Source organism: Elaeis guineensis, chromosome 13 (genome assembly GCF_000442705.2).
Source record: "Elaeis guineensis isolate ETL-2024a chromosome 13, EG11, whole genome shotgun sequence".
In the NCBI taxonomy this organism is placed as follows: Eukaryota; Viridiplantae; Streptophyta; class Magnoliopsida; order Arecales; family Arecaceae; genus Elaeis; species Elaeis guineensis.
The window spans coordinates 13183060-13206866 of record NC_026005.2 but is presented as its reverse complement, the minus strand read 5'-3'; the positions used below and the strand labels follow the sequence as shown (position 1 = coordinate 13206866).

The 23807-nt window shown below is 38.2% G+C and overlaps 2 protein-coding genes across 5 annotated transcripts; one reads left to right on the top strand and one right to left on the bottom strand.

The window, feature by feature from the left end:
- Window positions 1–1946: 1946 nt before the first annotated feature.
- LOC105056715 (polyadenylate-binding protein-interacting protein 7) lies at window positions 1947–11450 on the top strand. 4 transcript variants are annotated; one of them, XM_029268013.2, is made up of 7 exons: window positions 1947–2353; window positions 4565–5427; window positions 6371–6427; window positions 7067–7457; window positions 7522–7637; window positions 8652–8776; window positions 10945–11450. In XM_029268013.2, exons 2-7 carry the CDS (start codon window positions 4648–4650, stop codon window positions 11243–11245), a joined length of 1770 nt encoding a protein of 589 aa, XP_029123846.1. In that variant the 5' UTR covers window positions 1947–2353; window positions 4565–4647; the 3' UTR covers window positions 11246–11450. The 4 variants fall into 4 exon arrangements, with proteins under 4 accessions (XP_029123846.1, XP_029123847.1, XP_029123848.1 ...); XM_029268014.2 differs by having other exon boundaries at window positions 1952–2353; window positions 7567–7637; XM_029268015.2 differs by lacking the exon at window positions 6371–6427 and having other exon boundaries at window positions 1953–2353.
- Window positions 11451–14179: 2729 nt separating this feature from the next.
- Window positions 14180–23579, bottom strand: LOC105056714 (proteasome subunit alpha type-6). The gene is made up of 9 exons (XM_010939022.4): window positions 23373–23579; window positions 23086–23180; window positions 22901–22982; window positions 21647–21743; window positions 19800–19858; window positions 19438–19520; window positions 18106–18201; window positions 17333–17392; window positions 14180–14438 (listed from the first exon to the last, which is right to left on the bottom strand). The coding sequence occupies exons 1-9, from the start codon at window positions 23446–23448 to the stop codon at window positions 14346–14348; spliced, it is 741 nt and encodes a 246-aa protein (XP_010937324.1). The 5' UTR covers window positions 23449–23579; the 3' UTR covers window positions 14180–14345.
- Window positions 23580–23807: the final 228 nt, after the last annotated feature.

Genomic DNA, 23807 nt, shown 5'->3' with positions numbered 1-23807 from the left:
ATTTGACCTTCAGACTGAAGCTAATGGAAAATTTTTGAAAATTTATCATCTACCTTGACACAGCATACTTCTACTCCATCAAGATCCTTGCAAAAATCGTAACTTTTCACATCGTGGCTCGACGTAGTAGAAGACAATCATCTGCAAAAAGTAAATAAGATATTTATTGAGTTTTAGGAGTCGACAAGTAAGGTGCTAAGAGCCTAGCTATAGGTTGCAGTCTGAAGTGCACATGAGAAGGAATGAGCATAAATAATGAAGAGATAAAGGAATAAAGAACAACCTTGACGAAGTCCAATGTGGAGTGAAAGAAAGCTGTCGGAGTGCCATTGATTATGATGGTAGAGGATAGGGTGTCGATGCATCCTAATACCTATCTAATCCACCAATGATGAAAACCAAAGCTCTCCATAGTGATTTGAAGGAAGTCCTAGCTAATCTGGATATAAGCTCTCCGTATATCGAGTTGTTCACCATATAACTGTGACGGCTAGGAGCTAGGCCGAGAGAAAACTCCACACAATCAAAATATCATTAGAAATATTACGATCTCTCACAAAATCCTCCTGCACTAGACTGATGACTCGAGAGGGGATGGACTGCATCCTATCAACTATAATTCTAATACAAACTTTGTACAAAGTTTTGCATAGGTTGATTAGTTTGCAGTGGTCTCGCTCAAAAACATCTCCTTTTTTCAGGATCAGATTGACGAAGCTTTTCCAAAGCAAGGATACTCTGAAGAAGAAAGATGACTGTGTACAAAAGGAAAAGGAAAGATTTTGGTGACCGTTGTGGTTCGTGATATTGTTGAAAGCTTTAGCATGCAACAGGTAGTTGGATGATGATTGCTTGCAGTTCCATTTTCCCACTTGCATGTTGGCATGAGAAAAGATAGCTCCAAATATTTGTTAATTTTTTTTAATCTTTTACAGATAAATAAACACCTTATATAGCGATAGTACACCATGTTTGAAATGAGCTTTCACCAAAAGACAAAGCCAAGTAAACTGATGTTTAGATAATTGGATTTGATCTACAAGAATAAATTGCATTAATGAGCTCTTCCATGGCATAAATGGCAGGTACACTCTTTCACTCAATGGTAATTAGTTAAGAAAATCGTGTGACATTTAATTTCATTTAAGAATATTTCCGAATTAATTCACGTTCCATAAATTGACTTGAAAAAAAAAAAAAAAATCAAAAGCTCAGACTTCTCTCCCTCTGTCTCTCTCACTCTTTTGTGCGTGCGCGCGCGTGTGGTTGGGGTGGAGGGAGGTGGGGACGAGGTATGATCATCCTCTCATGGGGCATAATCTCGAACCTTCTACAGGATATTCCCGCTGGCTGTTTACCTTCTACTTTCCAGCCACCCATTCACTTGAAGCTCCATTTCAACCGATGCCTCGATCATGTCTTCGGGGAGACTTGAGACCCACAAATGCGGCACCTACATCTCTGCGCACCCGCACCACTCGTGCCTAAACCAAACCCTGCCCCCAAATCTCAACCGTCCATCCCCACCCCTTATAATTACCAAAGTACCACTGGAATCCGCGGTGGGCCCACGGTTCGGGTCGAATGTTTGACGCAAAGGGATGATGCCCTTCTCTCGCAATGTTGCATTGCTTTGACATGTGTGCGAGGCGCGATCCAACGGTTCAGGTCGCGAAATAAGATTAATAATCGTTTCGCGCGAAAGTTACAGCCCGGACCCGGAGCCGACGGCCTCGCACTTTGTCCTAACCGGTGCCGCAGGGACAGGTCAACCTGCCCGATATCAGACAAACTGACGGCTGTCCAGTGGCGTCCCTGCTGTTTGGACCCGAACAGCGGATCCCCTCCCTTTCTTAAAAGGCGTCCGCGTCCTATCATCTCACAACAATACAAGGCCCGGGGTCAACAAAGAAATAGAGAGAGAGAGAGAGAGAGAGAGAGAGAGTAGAGAGAGAAACATAGGTGATTGTAATCGAGAGGAGAGGAGAGAAGCGAGAGGCTGGGTGGGGTTCCTTTTTTTTTTTCTTTTTCCTACTTCTTTTTATCTTATTTCTTATACGAAGCTGCTTCTTTCCATGGCGGTGGCGGTGGTGGCGGAGGTCGGGACCCACGCGGAGGCGACTAGGATTTGAGGGATCTCCCACCGAATCCGTGGCTGAGGCAGCTCGGAGAGACGAATCTGAAGGGGATCCGCGTCTCTGTTCGAGGCTCGAAGGAGAATTTTGTAGGAGAAATCGGAGAGCAACAAGGCGGAGCTCCTCTTCTCTCGTTTTTTGATTCCTCTCGCGCCTCTCTCTTCTTTCATCCATGGGTCGGTTTCCTTCCATTTATCCTCTAATCGATCTCGGGAAAGGTATGCTCTCTCTCTTTCTCTCTCTAGATCTTGTTTTCTTGCTCTTTTCCAGGCCTTTTCTTGAATTTTTGGGAGTATTGCGTTAGATCAGTATTTGATGCTGGAATCTGTGAATCTTGATTTGGATTGTGTTTTTTCTTGGCGAGGATTCATGAAAATAGCTTTCTTGATGTTCGTCTTTTCTTTTGTGGGCTAAAGCTGCCGGATTTTAGCATTCTTGGGTCTGAGATCTGGAAAGTTCCATTGTTTCGTGTTGTTTCCGTGTCTCCTTTGGTCAATTTCCTTGGTTTTAGAGGTCTGGTGGGATTTTTACTTATAAAGCGGTCTGGTTGTTTTCTGATATAGTGTTTTGTCGTATGAGGCAGTTGAGATAAGGCAGCAAGAAAAGGTGAGGGGGGAAAGGATCATCATCAAATTGGTTAAAGAAGTTAACAACTGTAACTGGCCACCTGTTCGCTTATCAGAAAATTTGATTTTGAGGATGGATGACATTAAAGTTTTGGGGTTTTGTTGAACACTTGGATTATAGAGATCAGATGAACCGACAGGGGTGGTCATGATATGAAGCTTGGAAGATCTGTGGTGATGCTTGATAAGTTTGGGCAATATCTTTGTATCTTGAATACCTAATGTATATACAGCAATAAAGAGGTTTTTGAGTTCTTTAAGCTATTGGTATGTGTTTACTCTTCTTTTTCTCATTTTGTGAACAATGGATGGAATTGGAATATAAATATAGCTGCAGGTCAAGATCTGGAAAACCTGACCTAGACATATAATTCATGGGTGAGATTTAGTGCATATGTGATTTTTGTGTTGCTTTGGTTGAAATTTCCTAAGAAAAGTTGTATAGCTTTCTGAAGGAAACAACTCGTATAACTTAGGACACGAGTTAAGACCATGCCGAAAGATTTTTGACCAGCATATCTGTGACTTTCTGGGTCAGGTGTTATCTAACAACTGTAGACAATAAAAAATGGTGTCATGGCAAGAGAACTATAGTGTAGAGATGATCAAGAGAACAAAATGAACATTGTTGTGATTCAGGTTCATTTTCCTGGATTTTGCTTTAGATTTTGCACAGAATTATCTGGGAACAAATACATATGGAAGTATGAACTTCTCCAAGCAAATTCTGTAGCCCTAGTTAGAAGAAAAGGCAAGAAGAATATAAAAGAAAGGAAAGCCAAGGACTAAAGGTCACTTTTCCCCTGCACTTAGCTTAATCCTAACCATCAGTCTATCCATACAAATGCTAGCCCATTAATTAGATCTATATTTGTAAAAAGAATAGAGAGAGACTTAAATCCTGGACCCACTAGAGCTTACAGGACATGGTACCTTGGTCTGAATGAGTCTGTTCAGTGCACCCAACACATCTAAAAGATGTGTCCTGGTAAGGCATTCAATATCATATATGATATAAATAAAAAAGGCTCCTGAGTGGTAATTTGTAGCCCCTGACTGCAACTGTAAGTATATCCAAAGGAAAATTGAAAGTATAGCAAGCATTGTTCCCCTGTTGATCCAAGATGCCTATTAAATTCTAAATCTACAACTCTATATATTCTCAGAAAAAAATGTGGGGTTTCCACATGAACAGAAAAGAATGCAAGTTATCCAAAGCATTCCTTAGCTGATGTATAGTGGTTGGTAGTGTTGTTGAGAGCTTTGCCCTTTCTTTTCGGGATTTTATAGGAAGAAAATGTTGCTTTATATCTAGTGGCCTTTACTATTTCAATTTGAGTTTTGATTGATAAATGATGACAACGATGAAGCTGAAATCTGAGATGTTCCTTTATGCACCTTCCTCAAAGGGGGAATAAAGGAGGAAACAAGGCCCACCCAACTACACGACACACCACAAATGGACACCCAGTAGGAAATAAGTATCTGATAGCATTCATCTGCGGATGATTTAAGAGCAGCATGTGTCTCTGTTTATAACAAAACTTTTAGTGGAATTAGCTGCTGTACGAGCTAGTAACGCTGTTTTTATTATACAGCTATTATCTTTGGATAACCAAACTTCTTTTGCTCCAACTTTGTTGTACAATTTGATATCTACATCTTTGCCCTGTGAATGGTAATGCTACATTTAGAATTAGACGTTTCTCTGTAGATCGTTTTGATTTTGTAACTTTCTACATACATGATTATTACTTTGTAGATTATTCTGGTTTTGTAAGTTTCTATGTATATGATTGGCAGGATTGGGATAAATCCTTCCTGGAAAATCTTTTTCTCACAAAAAGGCAGTGTAGATATCAACATTTATTGTACTTCAAACAAAGATGAATTTGTCCATCAAAGGTCTGGCAAACAAGGATGCCAAGTTAAACTCATCGAACAAAGTTACCACATTAAATCCCAATGCAGCTGAATTTGTTCCTTCAGCCCTCAGAAATACATATGGAAACACTGAAAGCTCAGATGCAACCAGGCGGGATGTTCCGGGCTCTTCTAGAAAAGCAGCCTTAGATCGTTCAGGATCTAATATTTCAAATAATTCAGATGATGAAGCACATCAGTACTGGCGTCGTCAGCTTCCTGATGATATTACTCCTGACTTCACGGTCATGGGAGGAGAAGAGCTGCATGGACCTGGGCATCTCTCACTTGAAGGTATATCAATACAGGATAGTGTTGGGATATCAAGATTCTCAGCATCCACTGCCAGCCAGACATTGCGCATGCGACAAAATTTATCTTCACTTTCTAGCGATGGTCTCAACCTGGGTGAAAGCATGGGATATTCTAGCTCGGTTTATGCTGACGAACGTTTGTCAACTGATTTCATGACATCTGCTGACAATTCCTGGGGTAAACCATTCATCAATGCTGAACAGCATCATACCAATGGAAGGGATGGGCATTACTACAATGGTGATTCTGGTGCTGTTTCAGTAAACAATTTAATAGGTGATAGTGTAGTGATCAAGGATGCTGCCATCAATCCCCTAGAGCTTCTGTCATCAAAGTTTCCTGATTGTGCAGTGCAGAGCCTTTCTGATGTTTATTATGGAAGTGGATGTGATTTGAACTCGACGATCGAGATTCTCACTCAACTTGAGGTACAGTTTGTGTCTAGTCAAATTATTATGCTTTTGGACAAAGACTATAGGTGTTCCCTTCCAGAACTTCTAATCTTGGATTTCAAGAAATCAGAACTTCTACTGTCTCTTTAGGTTTGGCTGTCCTATACATTGCCTGCACATGAGAATAGTATGTTCTGGCGCTTTGTTACAAGAATCAGTGGGACCAGAAAACTAGTTGACAATTGTAGCATGTTGACTGCAATGAAGTTTTTGATGGGAGATTCTTTGAGAATGCTAACCTAGCTCTAATATATGTAATTATGATACCAAAGAGGTTCTTTGATGACCTACAAGAAACCATTCAAAATGAGATTTTGCTTATATTATGTATGCATTAGCATGTTCGTAGGTAGAATCTTCAGATTGATTTTGATTGGACAATCCATTTCATTCTTACTGTGAAAGTATACATATTTTACTTGATTAAAACTTGTTTACCAAAGTACTAAGTGAATGGATTACTCTTCTATAGGTTTTAATTAATGAACAAGAAATGAAGCATATGAATATTATTATTTCTTATGAAGCATACTAAAAACATTGCATGTGCTTTTTTTTTTAATTTCGGAGCTGGATCCTTTTTCTGAAATTACAGGTGGTTTCTGAAAGTAAAATTTTGCATCTTTTCAAACAGTTCAAAAGAAGTATTTCTGCTCTTTATTGAAGAGGACAATTTTTTTTCTATTGTTTACTGTGGAATTTAAGAAAGCAGGATATTCCATTAATTGCTGTTAATTGTGACAAATTATAGTTTTTTTGCCCACAAATATCATTCCCAAGAGTACATAGATTTATATTCTTTTTCACTAGGCAACTAGAGAATAGGGATAACCTCACCTTTTGTCAGCAAAAGTTTTGATTGAGTTTGCTATTTATGGATGGTTTCTATGGTCGGTTTACCAAGAAGAGCACTTTTCAGGACAAATGTGGATCAGAGGATTTCTTAAGATGGTGTAGGGGATTGGCTAAGGTTCTGGTGAGCATACTGACTGCTGTATCATTAAGTTTTAGCTGCATGTCAAAGGGAATATGTAAAATGCTTTTATTTAGATTCATCAAGATGGGGTCAATTTCTAAACCAGGAATATATGATAGGAGAGAGTTTGCCTGTAGGACCTAATTGCTTTTCAATTTGTCAGCATAACTATGGTTTGATCGATTTTCCTTACTAATGTAAAGCAATCACTGAATGCTAAAACATTCTTCTCTTTTTTGTTTTTTAAATGGAAAACCATACAGAACTTGGGCTTCTAGTTCGTGGTAAGAAATCTGATATTTTCACATGTTCTATTCTTCTAAGACCTTGGTTGGTTTTTGATATGTATCAGATAGGAAGTGGTTTGGTAATGATTTTGGGATCTCTCCTGGTTTAGTGGACTACTGAAGTTCTTGCAGTGCAATACTTAAAGTTTTCTGGTCAGGTTTTTACATTCATATCCTGCTATACTTGTGGGCAAAAATGCCAAGAGTGTAATTGTTTCTTTTTCTTTTTTCCAGTTGCATGATATGCTACAATAACTGTCATATTGATTTATTGCTATTTTTGAGTAATTTTTTGGAAAAACTGTTTAGGGGCATTAAGATAACATTAGTTTACTCACGATGACATCTTCAGGTAGATGGTGGTTTTAATCAGAAGTCATTGGCAGCTTCAAGCCTTAGCATGCTGGATTTTCCTGCTCTGCCGGTGGCTGGTGCTCAAAATGGGCTGTCAAAGTATTCCAGAGAAGATATACAGCAGACTTCCAGTACATATAGATCTCCTTCCACTATCTTTAGAGGTGATATAGATTTTGGTTCGACTGTTAGAAAACTTGCATCCCAGGATAGTGGTCATTGGAGACATGAGATTAATGGTTCTGCTGATGGTGGTGTGGGCTCAAGTAGAAGCTCTCAACTTTTAGCTGGCTCATATGGTCATGGTAAAATGGCTTATGGTGATAAACTGCAAGGTCTCAGTGCAACTCGGGCAGCTCCAGTTTGGCTCGAAACTGGAGAAGCAGTGGGTAATATTCTTGTGTTGTTTTATTGTAGCTGATCAAGAATTGCTCTAAAATATTCATTTAATAGGGGTTTTTCCTTATATATGTATATCAATCAATGTTGAGATGACAGCAAATACATATTCAGAGTCAAGGGAGGATGGCCATGATTTTGCGCACCTTCGAAATACGTACCTTGAACAGGTAGATGCGTTCTTGTTGATCATTTCTGTGCTGGAGAAGTAAACATCACAGTATTTATGATCATATAAAACATGCTTATATGGATCTTCAGTAATTGATTGCTATCATTGGCTAAATAGGTATAATGTTTGATGTTTCTCTATGGAAGCAACATACCTTAAATGTTTTTGTCTTTTCTTGGTAATATAAGAAGGTTAAGGATGCATATGAATGTTCATGGTTGCAATATCTGTTTCTTATTTCTGTCTTTATGGTCAGAATATCAGGGTAGGAAAGTATGTTGGGAACACATTTTTCATTCTCTGTTTTTAAAAACAGTTCCTGAAATTTCAGAAATTTCAGATAGTAGATTTTGTTTTGCTTGTAAAAAATTAATGCAAAGATAAACAAAACATGTATGGCCCTAAGATTTTTTTTTTTTTTCCTATTTTCAAATTGAAGAACAGTTCTGACTATGAAATAGGTTTTCTGTTTTCAAGAAAAATAGCAATAAAACAAAAGTAACTGGAAATAAAGGCATGTAGGAAAGAAAGAAAAAGGACAAAGTAGCATCAACCCAGTCTGATGGGCCCTGAAGAATCCAATACTTTTTTGGTAGATGAATGTTCTTTTACCTGGACCCTTTGATTTACCTCAAAGTTTCTAAACCTGATGCTTCTACATAGTATTGTCCACAAGGAAAATTGTTGAGCATTGGAAGGATTAGACAACCAGGCGAGAGTTTGTAATTTTATGAAACTTAAGCTTAGACATGTCGGCTCAGCTTGTTCAGGTCATTTTCATCACATGTTTTCTATTAGGGCGGTATATCACTATTTTTGGCTATAAACTCTGCCTTTGGTTGCTAAATTGCTTCGAGCTATGTGGTTTGATTTCTTCTTGGTATGCCTATCCTGGAGTGTACGGCAGTTATTTTGAAATTGTATGGAATGATCATATACCTCACATTTATTCTAGCTGGGAATACAAGCTATTCAGGTTGGACCTTTAGTTAACCTTTATTAGTTTATGCAGGCAAGACAAGCCTTTCTAATTGGCAACAAGGCTTTAGCAAAGGAACTGAGTCTGAAGGGGCAGTTGTGCAATATGCAGATGAAAGCAACTCATGAAAAAGCTAAAGAAACAATTTATCGACATAGGTCGGTCTTTATTGCTCTAGAATACGTATAGATATCTTTGAAGTATTCTGGTTTCTAGCTCCTGTTACTTTTATGCTCAGTACAGCTAAGATCTGAATCAAATATCCAATGCCAAATTATTAATTATTATTTGGTGATAGTCTGATAGATCCAATTATCCCCCATAATAGTTCTGGTTCAATAGGTTACTTAACTTTTGTTCTACTGTGTTTTGAATATCATGTTAGCGTGGATATGGTTTTGAAAGTAAATATGTACAGCATATGCCCAGATGTACTAACACAAGCGTACACAAGTTGCATGCGTACAGGTACACCGTGGATGCATCTATGTTCACACATATCTATTTGTCTGTACTTACATGTGCATACAGAATCATTTCCATTAGCATTGCACGTGCTAATTACTAGCTTATCTATCTTAGGGACAAAAAGAAGCCTTGTTTTTTCCCTCAAAGCACAAGGACTTAGCAATAAATCTTGCAACACATCAAAACTAAAATAATAATTTTTAGTACGGGACATCCTCTGTATTTCTTAAATGTTAAGACTCGTTTCTCCATGGGTTTTGATCTATTTATGATATCAAGGATGTTACATGCCAACTGCTGAGACAGCTGACAAAGCCAGGTTTATCAAAGTCATATAACCGTAACTGTATATTTATCAAGAGTCAAAACTAATTGAATAACCATAACCATCAATTATTGCCTCAACATTTTGGGGTAGGCTTTCTGAAATGTTTTTTAACCAACATATCCTATAAAGGCCTACCTCATTCTATGCATCAATAAGTAATTTATGATTTATATGATAATTTTCGATGTTTCATTGTCAATGCAACAGTTGCTCTCCACCTGTGAGGACATGTGTGAGCATGTGTTTAGTCCCACATTAGCTATGCACTAAGTAGATCGTGGGTAATTATATGGGGCCAAAGAATCCAAATAAAAGGCTAGTCTTTTTGAGATGAGACTCTGAGTTGTGATAAAATGGTATTAGAGTGGACTTGGCCCAGAGCCTATCTGGAATGGGGGGGATAATGCAACACGAGTTCATGGAGGCTGATCATGGGCTGATCGTGGTGCTTGTGATTAGAATTGAATAGATTTCGACCCATGGTTGGCGAGGACATTAGGACTTAAAATGAGGGGAGTATGTGAGCATCTATGCAAATATGTATTTAGTCCTATTTTGGTTATACACTGGATAGATCTTGTGTACTTGTATAGAGCGAAGAAACCTAAATAGCATCTTCCGGGTCGCTTTTAAGGGGTGAGGCCGTGGATTGTGACACCACCTTTTTGATTTGTGGTTGGGATGGACTTTAGTGGTTCTGCTTTTATTGTGATATGATGGATAATTTTGAATGTATGTTTGAAAAGCACTAGTCCAGTGTTTTGAAAGGTCATCTAAGGCGTGTGCGCCCCACTTAAACATCCACCCCCACCAAAAAAAAAAAAAAAAAGAGGAAAAAAGGGTTTTGAAAGGACTTTAGTGGTTCTTCCTCCTCTTCCTCCTAATGTTTCTGTTGCTTCTGTCCATCAGAAACAAAGCAGAGGATAGTGGCCTACATTCCTCTGCTTATTAGAAGTTATTTTAATTGGCATATAAAATTGAAGTCTAATACTTCTTTCATTTGTATTTGTCTTCCAAAACTGATCATTCATGTCTGGAATCATGTGTTTATTATTATTATTTATAGGTATATTAATATGTTTGCGCCTCACTTCGTGAAGTTGTGCGTCTTTCATTGCACCTTGTGCCTGGGCGCCAACAGACCTTGACGCCTTAGTATGCTTCAGCTTTTGATAATTTTATACCATTCAGTATATCTTTATGCTCACCCTCATGCTTGCAGTATGAAGGATTATCTGCGTTGATGATCATTTGTGCCATTTGAACCCAGGTTCATAATAGTCTATTGATGAGCTTGGATAAGTTGTATTGGCCCTGTTTTGGATGCTTAGAATGTTGTCGTTGTAAAATATCATCGACTGCTTAGGCATTCTGCCTGTCAGTTTGACTGGTCGTAATCTTCACAGAAGTGGCTGGAAGTTCCTAGGACTGCAAAAGTTATCATGCCTGCAAATTTGAGTCCTTGTTTTTATCTGCTAGAATTTTCCAGGAATTCACTCTCACCTGAGCTTTATCCGCTACAATTTCCAGAAATCCACTCTCACCTGAGATCCAGGGCTACAGCCTGGGGCAAGACCATGTGATTGACCTACATGGACTTCATGTGACGGAAGCCATACATGTTCTAAATTGTGAACTGAGCATCCTGAGGAGCAGCGCAAGGTCCACTGGGAAGCGACTGTCGGTCATGGTATGTGTAGGCACTGGTCACTATGCCAAGGGCACCCGAACTCCTGCAAGGCTCCCTGCAGCAGTCGAGCAGTACCTGGTGGAGGAAGGTCTTCCGTACACGCAGCCTCGGCCAGGTCTTCTCCGTGTTGTGATATATTGACACCCTGTAAGGTATACCACACGAAGGTAAAAAAAAAAAAATTGAAGAAAAAAGAAAGGATCACACACCTAGATTCTTGTATCTGTGTACATCGGAGGAAGAGAAGCATAGTCTCTGGCAACAGCAGCTGTAATATTAATAGCACTGGTGGCATCCATGTCACATTTTGTTAGTTCTCTAGCGGAATTCCGCAATACTTGCTTCACATGGTTCTTTGGTTTTTGTTGTGCTTCCAAATTCTTTTAGTATGTTCATTTTATTCTCTCTTTTTTCTCTCCTGTCACATAACTTGAAGGAAGGCGACAAACATGCTGGTTCTTTGATTTCCATTGCCCCCCTATATTTTTCTCGGGTCATTGGTTTCTTTGATATCTTTATTGAATGAAGGTGTGGTGAACTTACTCCGAAGCTTGTATCGTTAACGTTGGTGAATAAATTGCCAATTGCGTAGCGAAAAAGAACTTGCCCATTCATAAAATCTGTTTTCTTTATCCTAGAAATTGTAAGCCTTGTATGTTGGAAGCTGATGCTTTGTGCAAATTGCTTGGACGTGGCCTTGCTCAAAATCGTTTCCAGTTTTCAACAGGTGGCCCTGAAGATGCTTACGTTCTGAAATGTGCGGTTTTTACCCTCCATTAACTTACGTTCTGAAATGTTTGGTTTTTACCCTCCATTAAAGTAGTCCCCATTCAATTTTGTTTTTCCATGGTAGGCTGATGCGAGGGTGATTACTTTGTCCCCCGAATTATTCGATGCATGATCACATAAGAGATGGAATGGCTTCAGGAGTGAACATTCTAGCCCGGTGCGTTATTTATTTAAATTTCTTTGGAAAGTGGCATTGTTTTTTTACGGCAAGGTGGTAGTCGTGGCTGAGAATTGGTGACAGCATAAGAGGGCGAAAGCATCACCTTTTAAATTAGTATTCGTTCGATAGTTTTTCATCATATATGTTCATGTTCTTTTCTTTCACATCATTCCAAACTTTTTTTTTTAAAAAAAAAATGTAGGGATCTACACTATTTGCTAAATGAGAGTATTTAATTTTGAATTATTCTTTCAAGAATCATTTATCAATTGTTTGTTTGATGGTTCTACAGTATTAATTTAGCATAAATTTTTTTAAAAAGAAAATTTACATGTCTCTACTTATATGTCATGTTCTTTAATAGCAGAATCCCCGACAATGTGATAGAGGAGTCATTGAGGCGTGGCTTGCTGGCGAGCTCAGCTCTAAAGTTCTCTTCGTGACAGTTCCTTCGGATGATTGTCCAAATCGATTAGTTTGGGATGGGACTAGCTTTCAGAGAGTCAATGTCAGTAAGTTGTACTTGTTGCTTGGGGCTGCTGGTCCAGCTAAGAGACTTGAGCTGGGTGTGAAGATTGTGGTGGATTCATCACAAAAAGTGGTTTTACTCATCTGAAAAGTTGAATGAGACCAATTACCTCGCAGGAGTTTTTTGCGCGATCGGGGTGCTGGGCCTCCCTATCATGATCGACATGAGAAGGCGAAGGAAATAGTTGATCATACTATCTTCTTCTTCTTCTCCTATAGCCCCACTTTATTTGGAGCCGCATGTTTATTTAGTTGACGTTCAACACCCAATCTTGGGATAGCAAGACATTTATCCACTTAATTATTCAGGAGATCCAAATTGGTGACTCGCTTGGAGGATCTTTGAAAATATCAAAGATAGCCCTATTGGAATGGTGATAAGAGCCATAGTTGAAGCCACTAACTTTAGGGCTAAAAGTTCAGAGAGGTTCTTGATAGCTGAGGAAAATTGGGATCCACCATAGCAATTATCGCATCCCAGAAGGTCCATTTTCCATGGGAACCCTCACTCCTCGGTTTCTTCAAGATCAATTTAGATGGCAATATGAAGGACAAAAGGCAGCGTGATGAAGACGATTTTGTTATCCGAGATTCTGAGATCACGTTTGGGTGCCACTAAAGACTCCTCCTTTACTCTTTTGACAACTCGGTCCCACAGGTTGAGTTGAGGGTTGCGTGGGAGGGCATATACCGGTACTACCTTGTGTGCTGCTGATAGAGTGATTTTGTGGAAGGGGACTCCGAGGATTTCATGATCGTCTTTTAGCCCTGAACTCTTAGAAGGCCACCATCTCAAAGACTCATATTGCTTGATTAAATATACTTACAAAAGAGGAATAGTGCAGTTGATTCGATGGCATCCTATATCGGGGCATACCGGAAATGTGCTTTGGACGTCTATAGTTGAAATCCTCCATCAACTCCACGTTTTGATTTTGTTAGATGTTTACGTATGTATTTATGCTAGAGCTGCTTAAAGTTGCGCTGCGGCACACCAAAAAACCAAAAAAGGAAAAGTTTTGGGCGAAGAAGCAACACAATGAACATCAATGTGTATGGTCCACATTTACTGATATTAATTAAAGATTAGTAAAAAACCAAGCTATACCATCACTTATTTCAATTTATTATCTTATATCACTAGTGTGATTATCTTATTTTGTGAGCTAAATTCCGGTACTAAATCCACATAATTAAACCTGAGAGGCCTTCCTAGAAGCTGTAAAAATAAACTCTGCGCTTAATTTCTAACCTTAAGCACAATCCAGTTCCTAAAGATGCACGTGAATGAAACTTTCATGTCTTAATCCTACTTTAAATTGCAAAATTACACGAGGCCCAGCCAATTCTATTCTACATGTTGCCCACTCTTCCCTGCGGTCAAGAAAACCCATAACAATTCATGTCAAATGATGGGACAATGAATCATTATTTTCTGAAAGATAGCAAAGTGTCAAAAAACATATTTTGGCTTGATAACCCATGTTTGCACGAAGGCATACGAAGAAATGATAACGACTAAAATTAAAGCTAATTCATATCCAGTTCTTAAATAGAATGCATAGATTTGAATCAAATATGGGCAGCGCACAAGCATGTAATTCAAGAGTACATTTTAATGAGGAAGTCTCAAGGAACACAGTTAGTGATTCACCGTTATCTTCACATCATAATCTCAAACACAGCTGTGACCAAAGGCTAAAGAAAGAGGTCCTCTGAAGCTACAGAAACCACAGGAAGCAGCTAACTGGAAATCCGCCACTCTCAATCTCGTTCACTGATTGCTGTCAGGTGCTCATCAATCTCTTCTGTGGATAACACTCTAAAAACCGGATCATCCGTCCTCACGACTCCAACCTAGAAAATCACCAATTCTCAATTAGGCTGCCATATGAATATAGGGGTAGTTAAACATGGAGATTACATTCTATACATGCCATGGCTAAATAGAAATGCTTAGCAAGGAACAATTCGAAGGCTTGCGAATGAGAATGATTATTGTATAAGCTTAACCACCGTGCTGATGGTAAGAAAACTCTGGGGCCGTAAATTTAATTGGGTCAGATAGGATAAAGGATTCACTAATCCCTGATCCATCCCATTTATATTTGGGTCCCAAATCTAGTTGCAGCCCAACCAACTTCCAAATTGGATCGCACTGGATAGGATTAACTTTCCAATAGTGGTATTGGTTTAAGTAGGGCTGGCTAGAAGCAAACCATGCCCTGTATCTTTGAAAACTTTTTGGTTGGATAAATTACATGGTGAGGTATTAAAGAAATTAAGCAAACTTGACTGCTAAAAGATACTGGTTTTTTGATAGAAGATTTGGGCATCATAGAGTAGAGGCAGCAAAAAATTGTCCAACCTGACCCAGAGAAAATCTAGTTTGGACGAGAGGAACCTCATCAAGAACCAGGTCTGGCCAAAAATCTTTGACCAATTTACAACGAGGTCCTGGTTAAGGTCTGTCTATCAGAGCTTTCGGAATGGGGTAACATAGAGCCAGGTATTTCCTCAAATCGATCAAAATTTTATTTGGGGTTCTAAATTTTAAGAGAGCTGGTCTGGATGCGAGAGCAAGTCTGATCATAAGAGAGGGCCCCCCAACCCACCCGCCCAAGAAAAAAAGGACTTCCACCACCTTCCTTTGAGAAACAATGGCCTACCCCAGTCTGAGTCTATGGCCAACAGCTGATACTAGGCTCTCTCTACCTAGGACTGGCAAAATATGACCCGACCCGCCAACCCGACCCGTATTCGACCCGTCATAAACAGGTTAGGGTTTAGACTAAACGGATTTGGATCATAAACGAGTCGATCCGTTTAACCCGTTTAATAATTAGATCGGATATGAATTTTAGATATCTGATCCGTTTAATCCGTTTAATATTCAGGTCAGGTTGAATCAGATAACCCATTTAACCTGTTTAACCTATTTCTGACACATTTAACCCGACCTGTTTAACCTGTTTAATCCATTTAAGACCCGTTTAACCTGTTTCTGACCCATTTAACCCGTTTACCTAATTTGACTTATTTAATAAAAGGATTAAACGGGTCGGATCAGGTTACCTGTTTAATAAACAGGTCAGATTCAGATTTGAATTTTTGACTCGTTTAATGAACAGGTCGGGTTTGAGTTGACGATTTTCTGACCCGACCTGTTTATGACCTGACCCGACCCGATTGCCACCCCTAGACTCTACCTCTCTCACCAGCAAACTACCCAAACTCTGACATTCCTCTCAATGAACGAACACCACAGTGCTCTCTCTCTCTCTCTCTCTCCACTGCCACTCCCTCCCCTCCCACCCCCAAGTTGCAGTTGACCAAATGGAAATGTGTTCAGTTTAGAACAGTCGACACTATCCAAATTCCAGTCCAAGTCAAGCTCAGGTTCAACAAATAGCCAAGATCTGACACAAACTAATTCTCTTGCAACAACTACCAAAGAGTTATAGCACATAGCATCAAAAATTTAAGATCACAAATAGGGGTGGCAATGGGGTCGGGTCGGATATGGATCGCGTCAATGCAGGTCGGGTCAAAATATCGTCAATCCAAATCCGACATGTTTATTAAATAGGTCAAATATTCAAATCTGAATCCAACCTATTTATTAAATAGGTAATCCAACCCGACCCATTTAATCCATTTACTAAATAGGTTAAACGAGTTAAACAAATCGGATTAAATAGGTCAGAAACAGGTTAAACAAATTTTAAACAGGTTAAATAGATCTTAAACGAATTAAACAAGTTAAATGGGTGAAATAGATTATCTGACTTAATTCAAGTTGAATATTAAACGAATTAAATAGATCAGATATCTCAAATCCAAATCCGACCCAAATATTAAACAGGTTAAATGGACCAACCTGTTTATGACCCAAACCCATTTAGCCTATATCCAAACATATTTATGGCAAACCGAACACGGATCGGATTGGTGGGCCGAATCATATTCTGCTCACCTAAGACTCAAGAAGTTTAATCTCCCAATTCGCTTCACTCTGCGTTTGGATACCTCATGCTTCTAAATTAAGACAAAATAGCATATGGGTATTTCAGCATGTTATCCATCTAATATCTCCACGTGGGTGCAAGGGCAAGGAGACAAGCCAAGAGAAGGATTAGAGGATTTGGAGGGTGACATGATCTTGTAATCTAGAGAGATATGGGCATCTTGTTAATATAGAAATTTGCAAGATATTAACAACCCTCAAATGCAAGAGATATGTCATGTGGTTGGATAGTTAAGCAACCAGAATTGCCCTTTGAGGTATTTATTTTCTAATTTCAAGTATGATAGCTTGAATGGAGCTTAACCCTTGCCACTGCCACCTCTCTTTATGAAATAATTTGGCAGATCTAATGAAGTATAAAGTTTGTTGATACTAAAATTGTTATTTTCATTAAAAAAAGCATGGTATCATATATAATTAGGTTGCCTTAGATCTGGTGGTTAACCCATTTTTTTCGGTCCATTTTTGTTCCAGCTCCTGGCTAGAGTCACAACATGGAAGACCCAAACGTGACCCAAGTACAAATATGTCTAAGTTCAGAGCCAAATCCAATCCAAAACATTCACATAGCTTGGGTAGGGATCCAAGTTGGATCTCAGGTAGATCCAATCTGTTTGCAATTGTGGTCAGGTTTGATGGTGCCTAAACATTTCCAAACCTTATGCATGCTAAAAGTTTGTTAATAATGAAAAGTTATGATCCTTTGGAAAGTAAGAAGCATTACCTCAATTTCAGTAGCCTTGAAATCCTCCTGCAGAACTGATTGCAGAGCAGATATTGCAGTCTACAATAATCAAAAGGCAAGTAGATAATATAGAGATAAGTGTTTTATAAGCAAGAATGCTTTGAATTGATTAACAATATGTGATTATACTAGAAAATAATTAGAAAAGGAATCATAGGATGCAATTCAGAGAGAGAGAGAGAGAGAGAGAGAGAGAGAACCATTGACAATATGGTAACTTAAGGGGAAAACTTGAGCTATGTAAATCATATTTTTTAAGAAAAAGAAATAATACAACCTCACAATTCAGCTCCTTAAAGAATATTTGCAAATTAGTAACAGGTAAAAACAGCATTTGTCCATCTGCTTATGGGAAAAGGCCAACCGTAATTTCACAAAGACATGGCATGATCCCATGGATCATTGCTTCTGGATTTCAAGCAAACAGACTTACCGCACAATTAAACTCCAGAAAGAATATTTTTCAAATTAATAACAGCTAAAAACAACAACTACCAGTCTACTTACAGGAAAAGGTCAAGTGTAATTTCACAAAGACATTGTATGATCCCATGGATTATTACTCCTAGAGATCAAGCAAATGGAGTAAGGTTCCACACAATCAGAAAAAGAATATCTAGCCAGGAAAATCATACTGATTGTTCCTTAGCAGGATCTTTTCGTCAAAACTATGGTTAATCTGAACGTACATATCTAGTACATGCATCAAATGCTTAATACATGTGAATACTCATACATACAAATTTATTTACCTGCACAGTCTCCTCATATGAGAATTTAGGATCATTCTTCATTTTCTTCTCCAAAAAGTTGATCGCTTCTTGCTCTTTCAGGCCAGAACTTGTAGCCTGGGAATAAAATGTAGGAAAGTGTTCAAGAATTGCGTTTAAAATTGCAGCTGAAATATAAACAATTAACTGCAGAATATCAGGACATGAATCAAGCACTCTCATCAACAGATAAGAATAACTGGTTAAAAATAGACAGCACCTCAAAAAGTATTAATTAAATGCCTGTATAAAGGTCAGAGGAAAAAGCCAGTTAACAACAAGCATATTAATTAATAGATCAATTAGCAAATTCATAAGAAAGGGCCAGTGTTTCTCTATGAAAATAAATGACATCTAACAAAGTTGGAACATTACGAATCAAATCAAGAATTAATTCAGTAATAATCTAATACAAATATGATGTACTAGCATTTAATAGGCAGTTAAGTTAGATCGGGTGATAAGGGTACTGATAACATTAGTTTCTTCATGGAAGTTCTAAACTTGCCCTATGGCTAGAGCTCCTCGAGCCTAACAGGACTACTTACAGCCCCAGATACCTGAAAATCATCAGAAGGCCCTTATAAATCCCATGTTGCATTTGTCATTATTTTGTCCATCAACTTCTACCCCTGATAGTAGTATAACAAATTACATCTTCTTCTTCATACGCTTATGACCATGCTACCAGGCTAACTAAAGTATAAGATCTGAAGAATGCTTGCAATCATTGTCAAAATGCATCTAGAAAATTAATTACAAAGAAAGCCCCATGTCTCATTAGAACCCAGAAAACAGGCTGTGCATATGTATGTATTAAATAAATCTCCTATAGCAATCAGTTAACTTAGTTCAATTGTCTGATAATTCAAGAAAACCATAAACTCTCAAATTTTCTATACTATGCAGATGCCAGAAGATGGCATGATCAGGGTAAACTATAATATATAATCAGTTAGAAGTTCCAAAAGATAATAGCTGAATGATGTTTTCCCATGGGTACAGAAGTCAGTTATTGATGGAATGACTGGAATGACAGAAATAATTACCAAAGCTGCGACTCATGTTTATGACTACAAACTAACGAGCCTAATCAACGGTGACAGGTTTGAGTTCTGAATCATAATCCCTCCATTCATACGTCTGAATCGTAATCCCTCCATTCATTCCAATCCTAAACATGTCCCCTATTCCAGTGACCATCTTTAAGGCTTGAAGCCAATACTTTTTTAAAAGTCTTACAAGCATTCCCTAAAAGACTTCTCCTGCATGAAAATGTCAAGCCAAAAGATGCAGCTCACAAAACTTGCATACCTTGTGTCCAAAGAAATGTCCAGCTGGGTCACATTTGAAGAGTTGAGGCCCTTTCTCTTCATCAATGCCCAAGATCATAGCAGCTTCATAATCCAAAGAGACGTAGCAAGCAAAAAATGAGAGAGAAGAAGATAAGAAGGAAAAAAAGCAAAAAGTGAAAAAGTAAAAAAGAATAACAATAATAATAATAATAATAATAATAATAATAAGATAAGAGGAACAAACAAATAAAAAGAAATAGCAAGAAAAAACAACAATCTAGACAGATCTGAGGGAAAACATCCTACTCCAGATGTCTGGATCAAATTTCTTTGAACACATTGAAGCTTTACAATGTCAATAATAATATTTCAGAAACTGACCTACTCCGAGGGGCCTCATATAGGCATGCTGTGTATATATTTGAGATTTGTCAGCTATCCTGCACATATATTAAAGTATATAAGATAAAAGACTATTGATAACTGTCTTCAGAAAAATGAAATACCATACAAGATTCCAGAGAAGAAAAAAGAGTTTCATTATTATCAATATTTCATTCTTAATAGCTGAGTACTCTAATCAGAAACCAAATGACATAAAAAAACAACATCTGGAAGCAAAGACATTGCTTAAGCTTCACCTTCAGCAGCTTTCTCAGATTCTATAGTTTTAACATGGTATAAAAGGATTTTAATTCAAACTCATTATATTTTAAAAAAATACATATATTCAATTCAAAATTAGAATCGACCACAAAATGTGAAAATATATGAAAGCAGTTATTATTGGTGAAATGGTTTTTGAAGAAAAGGATGAAGTACAATTGCACACAAAATATTCCATGGCAAAGAAGAGGAACTCATGATGGATCCTTCATCAGGCTGCCGCTCCAACTTCTTACCATCCCTATTTGCTTGATATCAAACTCAAACTCCGCTCCCTGGATTTTGTTTTGCATGTTCTTAGAGAGGGTAATCATGTTGGTGGTGCCATTGTGTTGCTGATACTGATTCTACCTCGAGGGTCTGGGAGGAAACAAACCTTCTGAGGGGGGTTAAAGATCCTGTACATGCTACTCATAAGGCTTGTATTCTTCATAGAAGAGAGAGTTCGTGAAGGAGGAGGATTCACGAATGCATATAGTGAGCCCAACAATGATAAACGGAAAGGTTAGTACTTCTATAATGTGTTGGCCAGCTATCGAAGAATTTGCACTTAGTATGATAAGTTGCACCACGGCATGTGCAAAACTAAGAATTTGCCCTCAGTAAGCACAACTCATGAACCCCCACATGCAGCAACCAATATTATAATTCTTGGAAATAATCAAACCTTCCTATTATTTTATACAAGACACTAGGTCAAAACTACATGGCAAACTGGTTTATCCGAAAGACACTGAATGATGTTGGAGATGCACATCTTGAGTAAAAGAACAGCAGGTGAGCATGGGAACACATGATTGGAACAATGCAGAGGCATTGAAAACCTTACCATTCACTCTACATAAGCTCCAAGAAAGAAAATTTGATAGAGAAAAAGAGGCTAACGAGTTGCTCTGACTATCTCATGGAATGTCAGCTTTGTGGTAAGTGACTCACAAGCTTCTCCCAATAGAAAGCCCCAACCCACATTTATTCACCCACAGGGTTCCGTGAAATAAGAAAGATCAGTTGGTACACCCAAATCTCCATTTCCTTAGCCTCTTCTAGAAGGATCACAAACTCAGGTTTTATCAAGCATATTATATATCAATATTTATGCGAAGTGCCTCCAGATTGTTCTGGATAGGTAGAAAAGAATTTCTCAGTTACACATATTTGAATAGAAATTGATTCACAGCCCACAGTTCACCTCTTACTATATGATGACACTAGCATTTAAGCTCCCAGTAAGCCTTGTAGAATATATGGGCTTTGAAATTGGCAGGCAAGTTAACTGCATAAGTCAACAAGCATGATTGCACAATTTTCACAAGAAAGGTGTTCCCAGATACAAGCATATAATCCAAGCATGTTCCACAGATAAAAACACTTATATACCCATTATATAGCTTTGCAAAAAAATCTCTTGAAACTAGCAAATACTTTTAGGTGCAATCCTAATGGCGATGCACAAACAGTATGCCCACAGCATATAGCACAGAACAAAAGAAAAGGTCATGCTATTCTAAATTGAGTGACAATCACCAGCAGAAATATTTAACATCATGCACCAAAACACATACCACTTGGCTAATACATCGACAGGCATCTCATATCCCCATTTGAAACGAAACTCAGCTGCCTCATTCCTTGCTTGATGGACCAAAGACCTTGCATCAGCTGGAATAACCAAAGAACTCAGATTTGGTACTGCTAAATAGAAAAGGGTATGTATAAAGCCACTAAGAATGTTAGTCACACATATCTGACTCTAAAATAATCACACATCAATGCACATATGGGATGTTCTTAACATACATCTTCATGACATAACTTTCCATCAACTGCCACAGAAATCAAAATGAACAGAAAGATGTAAATGTAAGAATTGGTTTGACAATCAACTTAGCAGACATCAAAACATGGATCTACCTATTAATGTCAGAAGGTATGAACTCATCTTGCTATGATAACAGATATCACTTCCTTAACACATCTTCATCACCCTCTTCCATAATATTATAAAGTGACTGTTAAGATTAATTCCATGACAGTTGGTCCAGTTTTCTATACCATCTTTATTACATAGATGAACTTGGTTAATATTGAATATTTTGCCTTCAATTGTATAGCATTTTCAGCATTTTCTCAATTTCAATATATAACCAAACAAGTTAGTTTACTAAATTAACCCAATTGTAACAATTAATTCTATTTTTGTAACAGAACTCACATTTCACTGATCCCGGATGTCTTATCCTTTTTTTTAATACTTAAATCAAAATTATAGACATTTACTAATTCATGGAAGTAAACTTATCCAACTTTCTTTCAACCACCTATCTTTCAGCAAGATCATAGTCTTAAGCCATTACTCTTTCTCTGCCTCACGTTCCTCTTCCTCTTTAAACTTCTCCTTCTTCCATACATTATTCTTTTAGGCAACACAATTGTGGTCTGTACAACAAATCTTACTTTCTAAGATATAAAGGCTAAGGATGTGATGACTTAAAGAGACTGGTTCATTGTTAGGTCGATTGCTAAATTACTATCTATATATTGCGGTGCAGATAAAATGCTGGATGAGAGTATCCAGGGAAAAAAGATGCTATGTATGCAAGAGTCACGGTGTGATGCAAAAACTAAAGAAATGATAATAATAAAATTAAGCCAAGGAAAAATTAGTAGTTTCATTCGATGATTTGATAGTATACTTGTTTAATGTCTTTAAAATAGCAGAATTTACAAGTAATTCGGAAGACCAAAAAACACAAATTGGAATACACATCGTATAAATCAAGGCAATAAATCAAAAGAAGGGGCATCACAAGAAAAACCTGTCATCCCAGTAGCTAACAGTCCAAGGTACTTTGTGATGGGAAAGAGGTGTGTGACGCTCGTCTGATCCAACAGCTTGTCCTACATTCGATTTTTCATCGCCAAACCCAAATCACACAAAATTACAGCACCAAAGATCATCTTTTGAACCATATTATGCGCAATCAGATCGAGAAATACTCACCGGGACCTTCTTCTGAGTGACGACACACACAGAATCCTTCCCTCGGACTCCAATCGACGTGATCCCGGCGGCCTTCACGGCTTTAAACGCATACTCTGTTTCAATCACCCAGAAACACATACATAACGATCAAAAACCCAATTTTTTCCCCCAACGGAAACAACGTTTTAGATAAATACCCTCGAAACTCCCACGACTGATCTAAGTACGACCTAGAGAAAAGGATCTGAAGGAGATCGATCTAGTCGGAGAAACATGGGACGGAAATTCAAAATCCTAGAACTCACCAACTTGGTAGAGGCGGCCCTCGGGAGAGAAGATAGTGATATGGCGATCGTAGCCGGCTCCGGTTCCGCGACTCATCGTGCGATACCTTCGATCGAGACTAGGGCTAGGGTTTTCTCTGCGGGCGGGTGAGCGAGCGTCGCTGGCTTGTAAAGAGAGAGCTCCCGAAAGCTAGTTTGCGCTGCAAGAAACATTACCGGGCGAAGAAAAATGTCAAAAATGCATTTTTTATATATAAACCCTCTCTTGAATTATTATTGCAATCCATATTTTCACTGAAAAAAATAAGCAGACGATTATGCGGCGAGGCACGAACCTGGCGTTGGGGGCAGTTGAGCAATATGGGTTTTTAAATTATTTAATATATATTTATTTAAAAATAAGTGTAGGACCGTGGGAGAGGCAAAAAATATATATATATATATATATATATATTA

What these genes read in the sequence shown, in the direction of transcription:
- LOC105056714 (XM_010939022.4), bottom strand. Translation starts at nt 23,448, where the DNA reads ATGAGTCGCGGAACCGGAGCCGGCTACGATCGCCATATCACTATCTTC. An exon ending in GTCGATGTATTAGCCAAGTG is followed by an intron (nt 19,859 to 21,646) that starts GTATGTGTTTTG and finishes ATATATGTGCAG; the next exon opens with GATAGCTGACAAATCTCAAA. An exon ending in TATGAGGCCCCTCGGAGTAG is followed by an intron (nt 19,521 to 19,799) that starts GTCAGTTTCTGA and finishes TGGATTATGAAG; the next exon opens with CTGCTATGATCTTGGGCATT.
- LOC105056715 (XM_029268013.2), top strand. Translation starts at nt 4,648, where the DNA reads ATGAATTTGTCCATCAAAGGTCTGGCAAACAAGGATGCCAAGTTAAAC. An exon ending in AGATTCTCACTCAACTTGAG is followed by an intron (nt 5,428 to 6,370) that starts GTACAGTTTGTG and finishes AGCACTTTTCAG; the next exon opens with GACAAATGTGGATCAGAGGA. An exon ending in GAAACAATTTATCGACATAG is followed by an intron (nt 8,777 to 10,944) that starts GTCGGTCTTTAT and finishes TACAATTTCCAG; the next exon opens with AAATCCACTCTCACCTGAGA.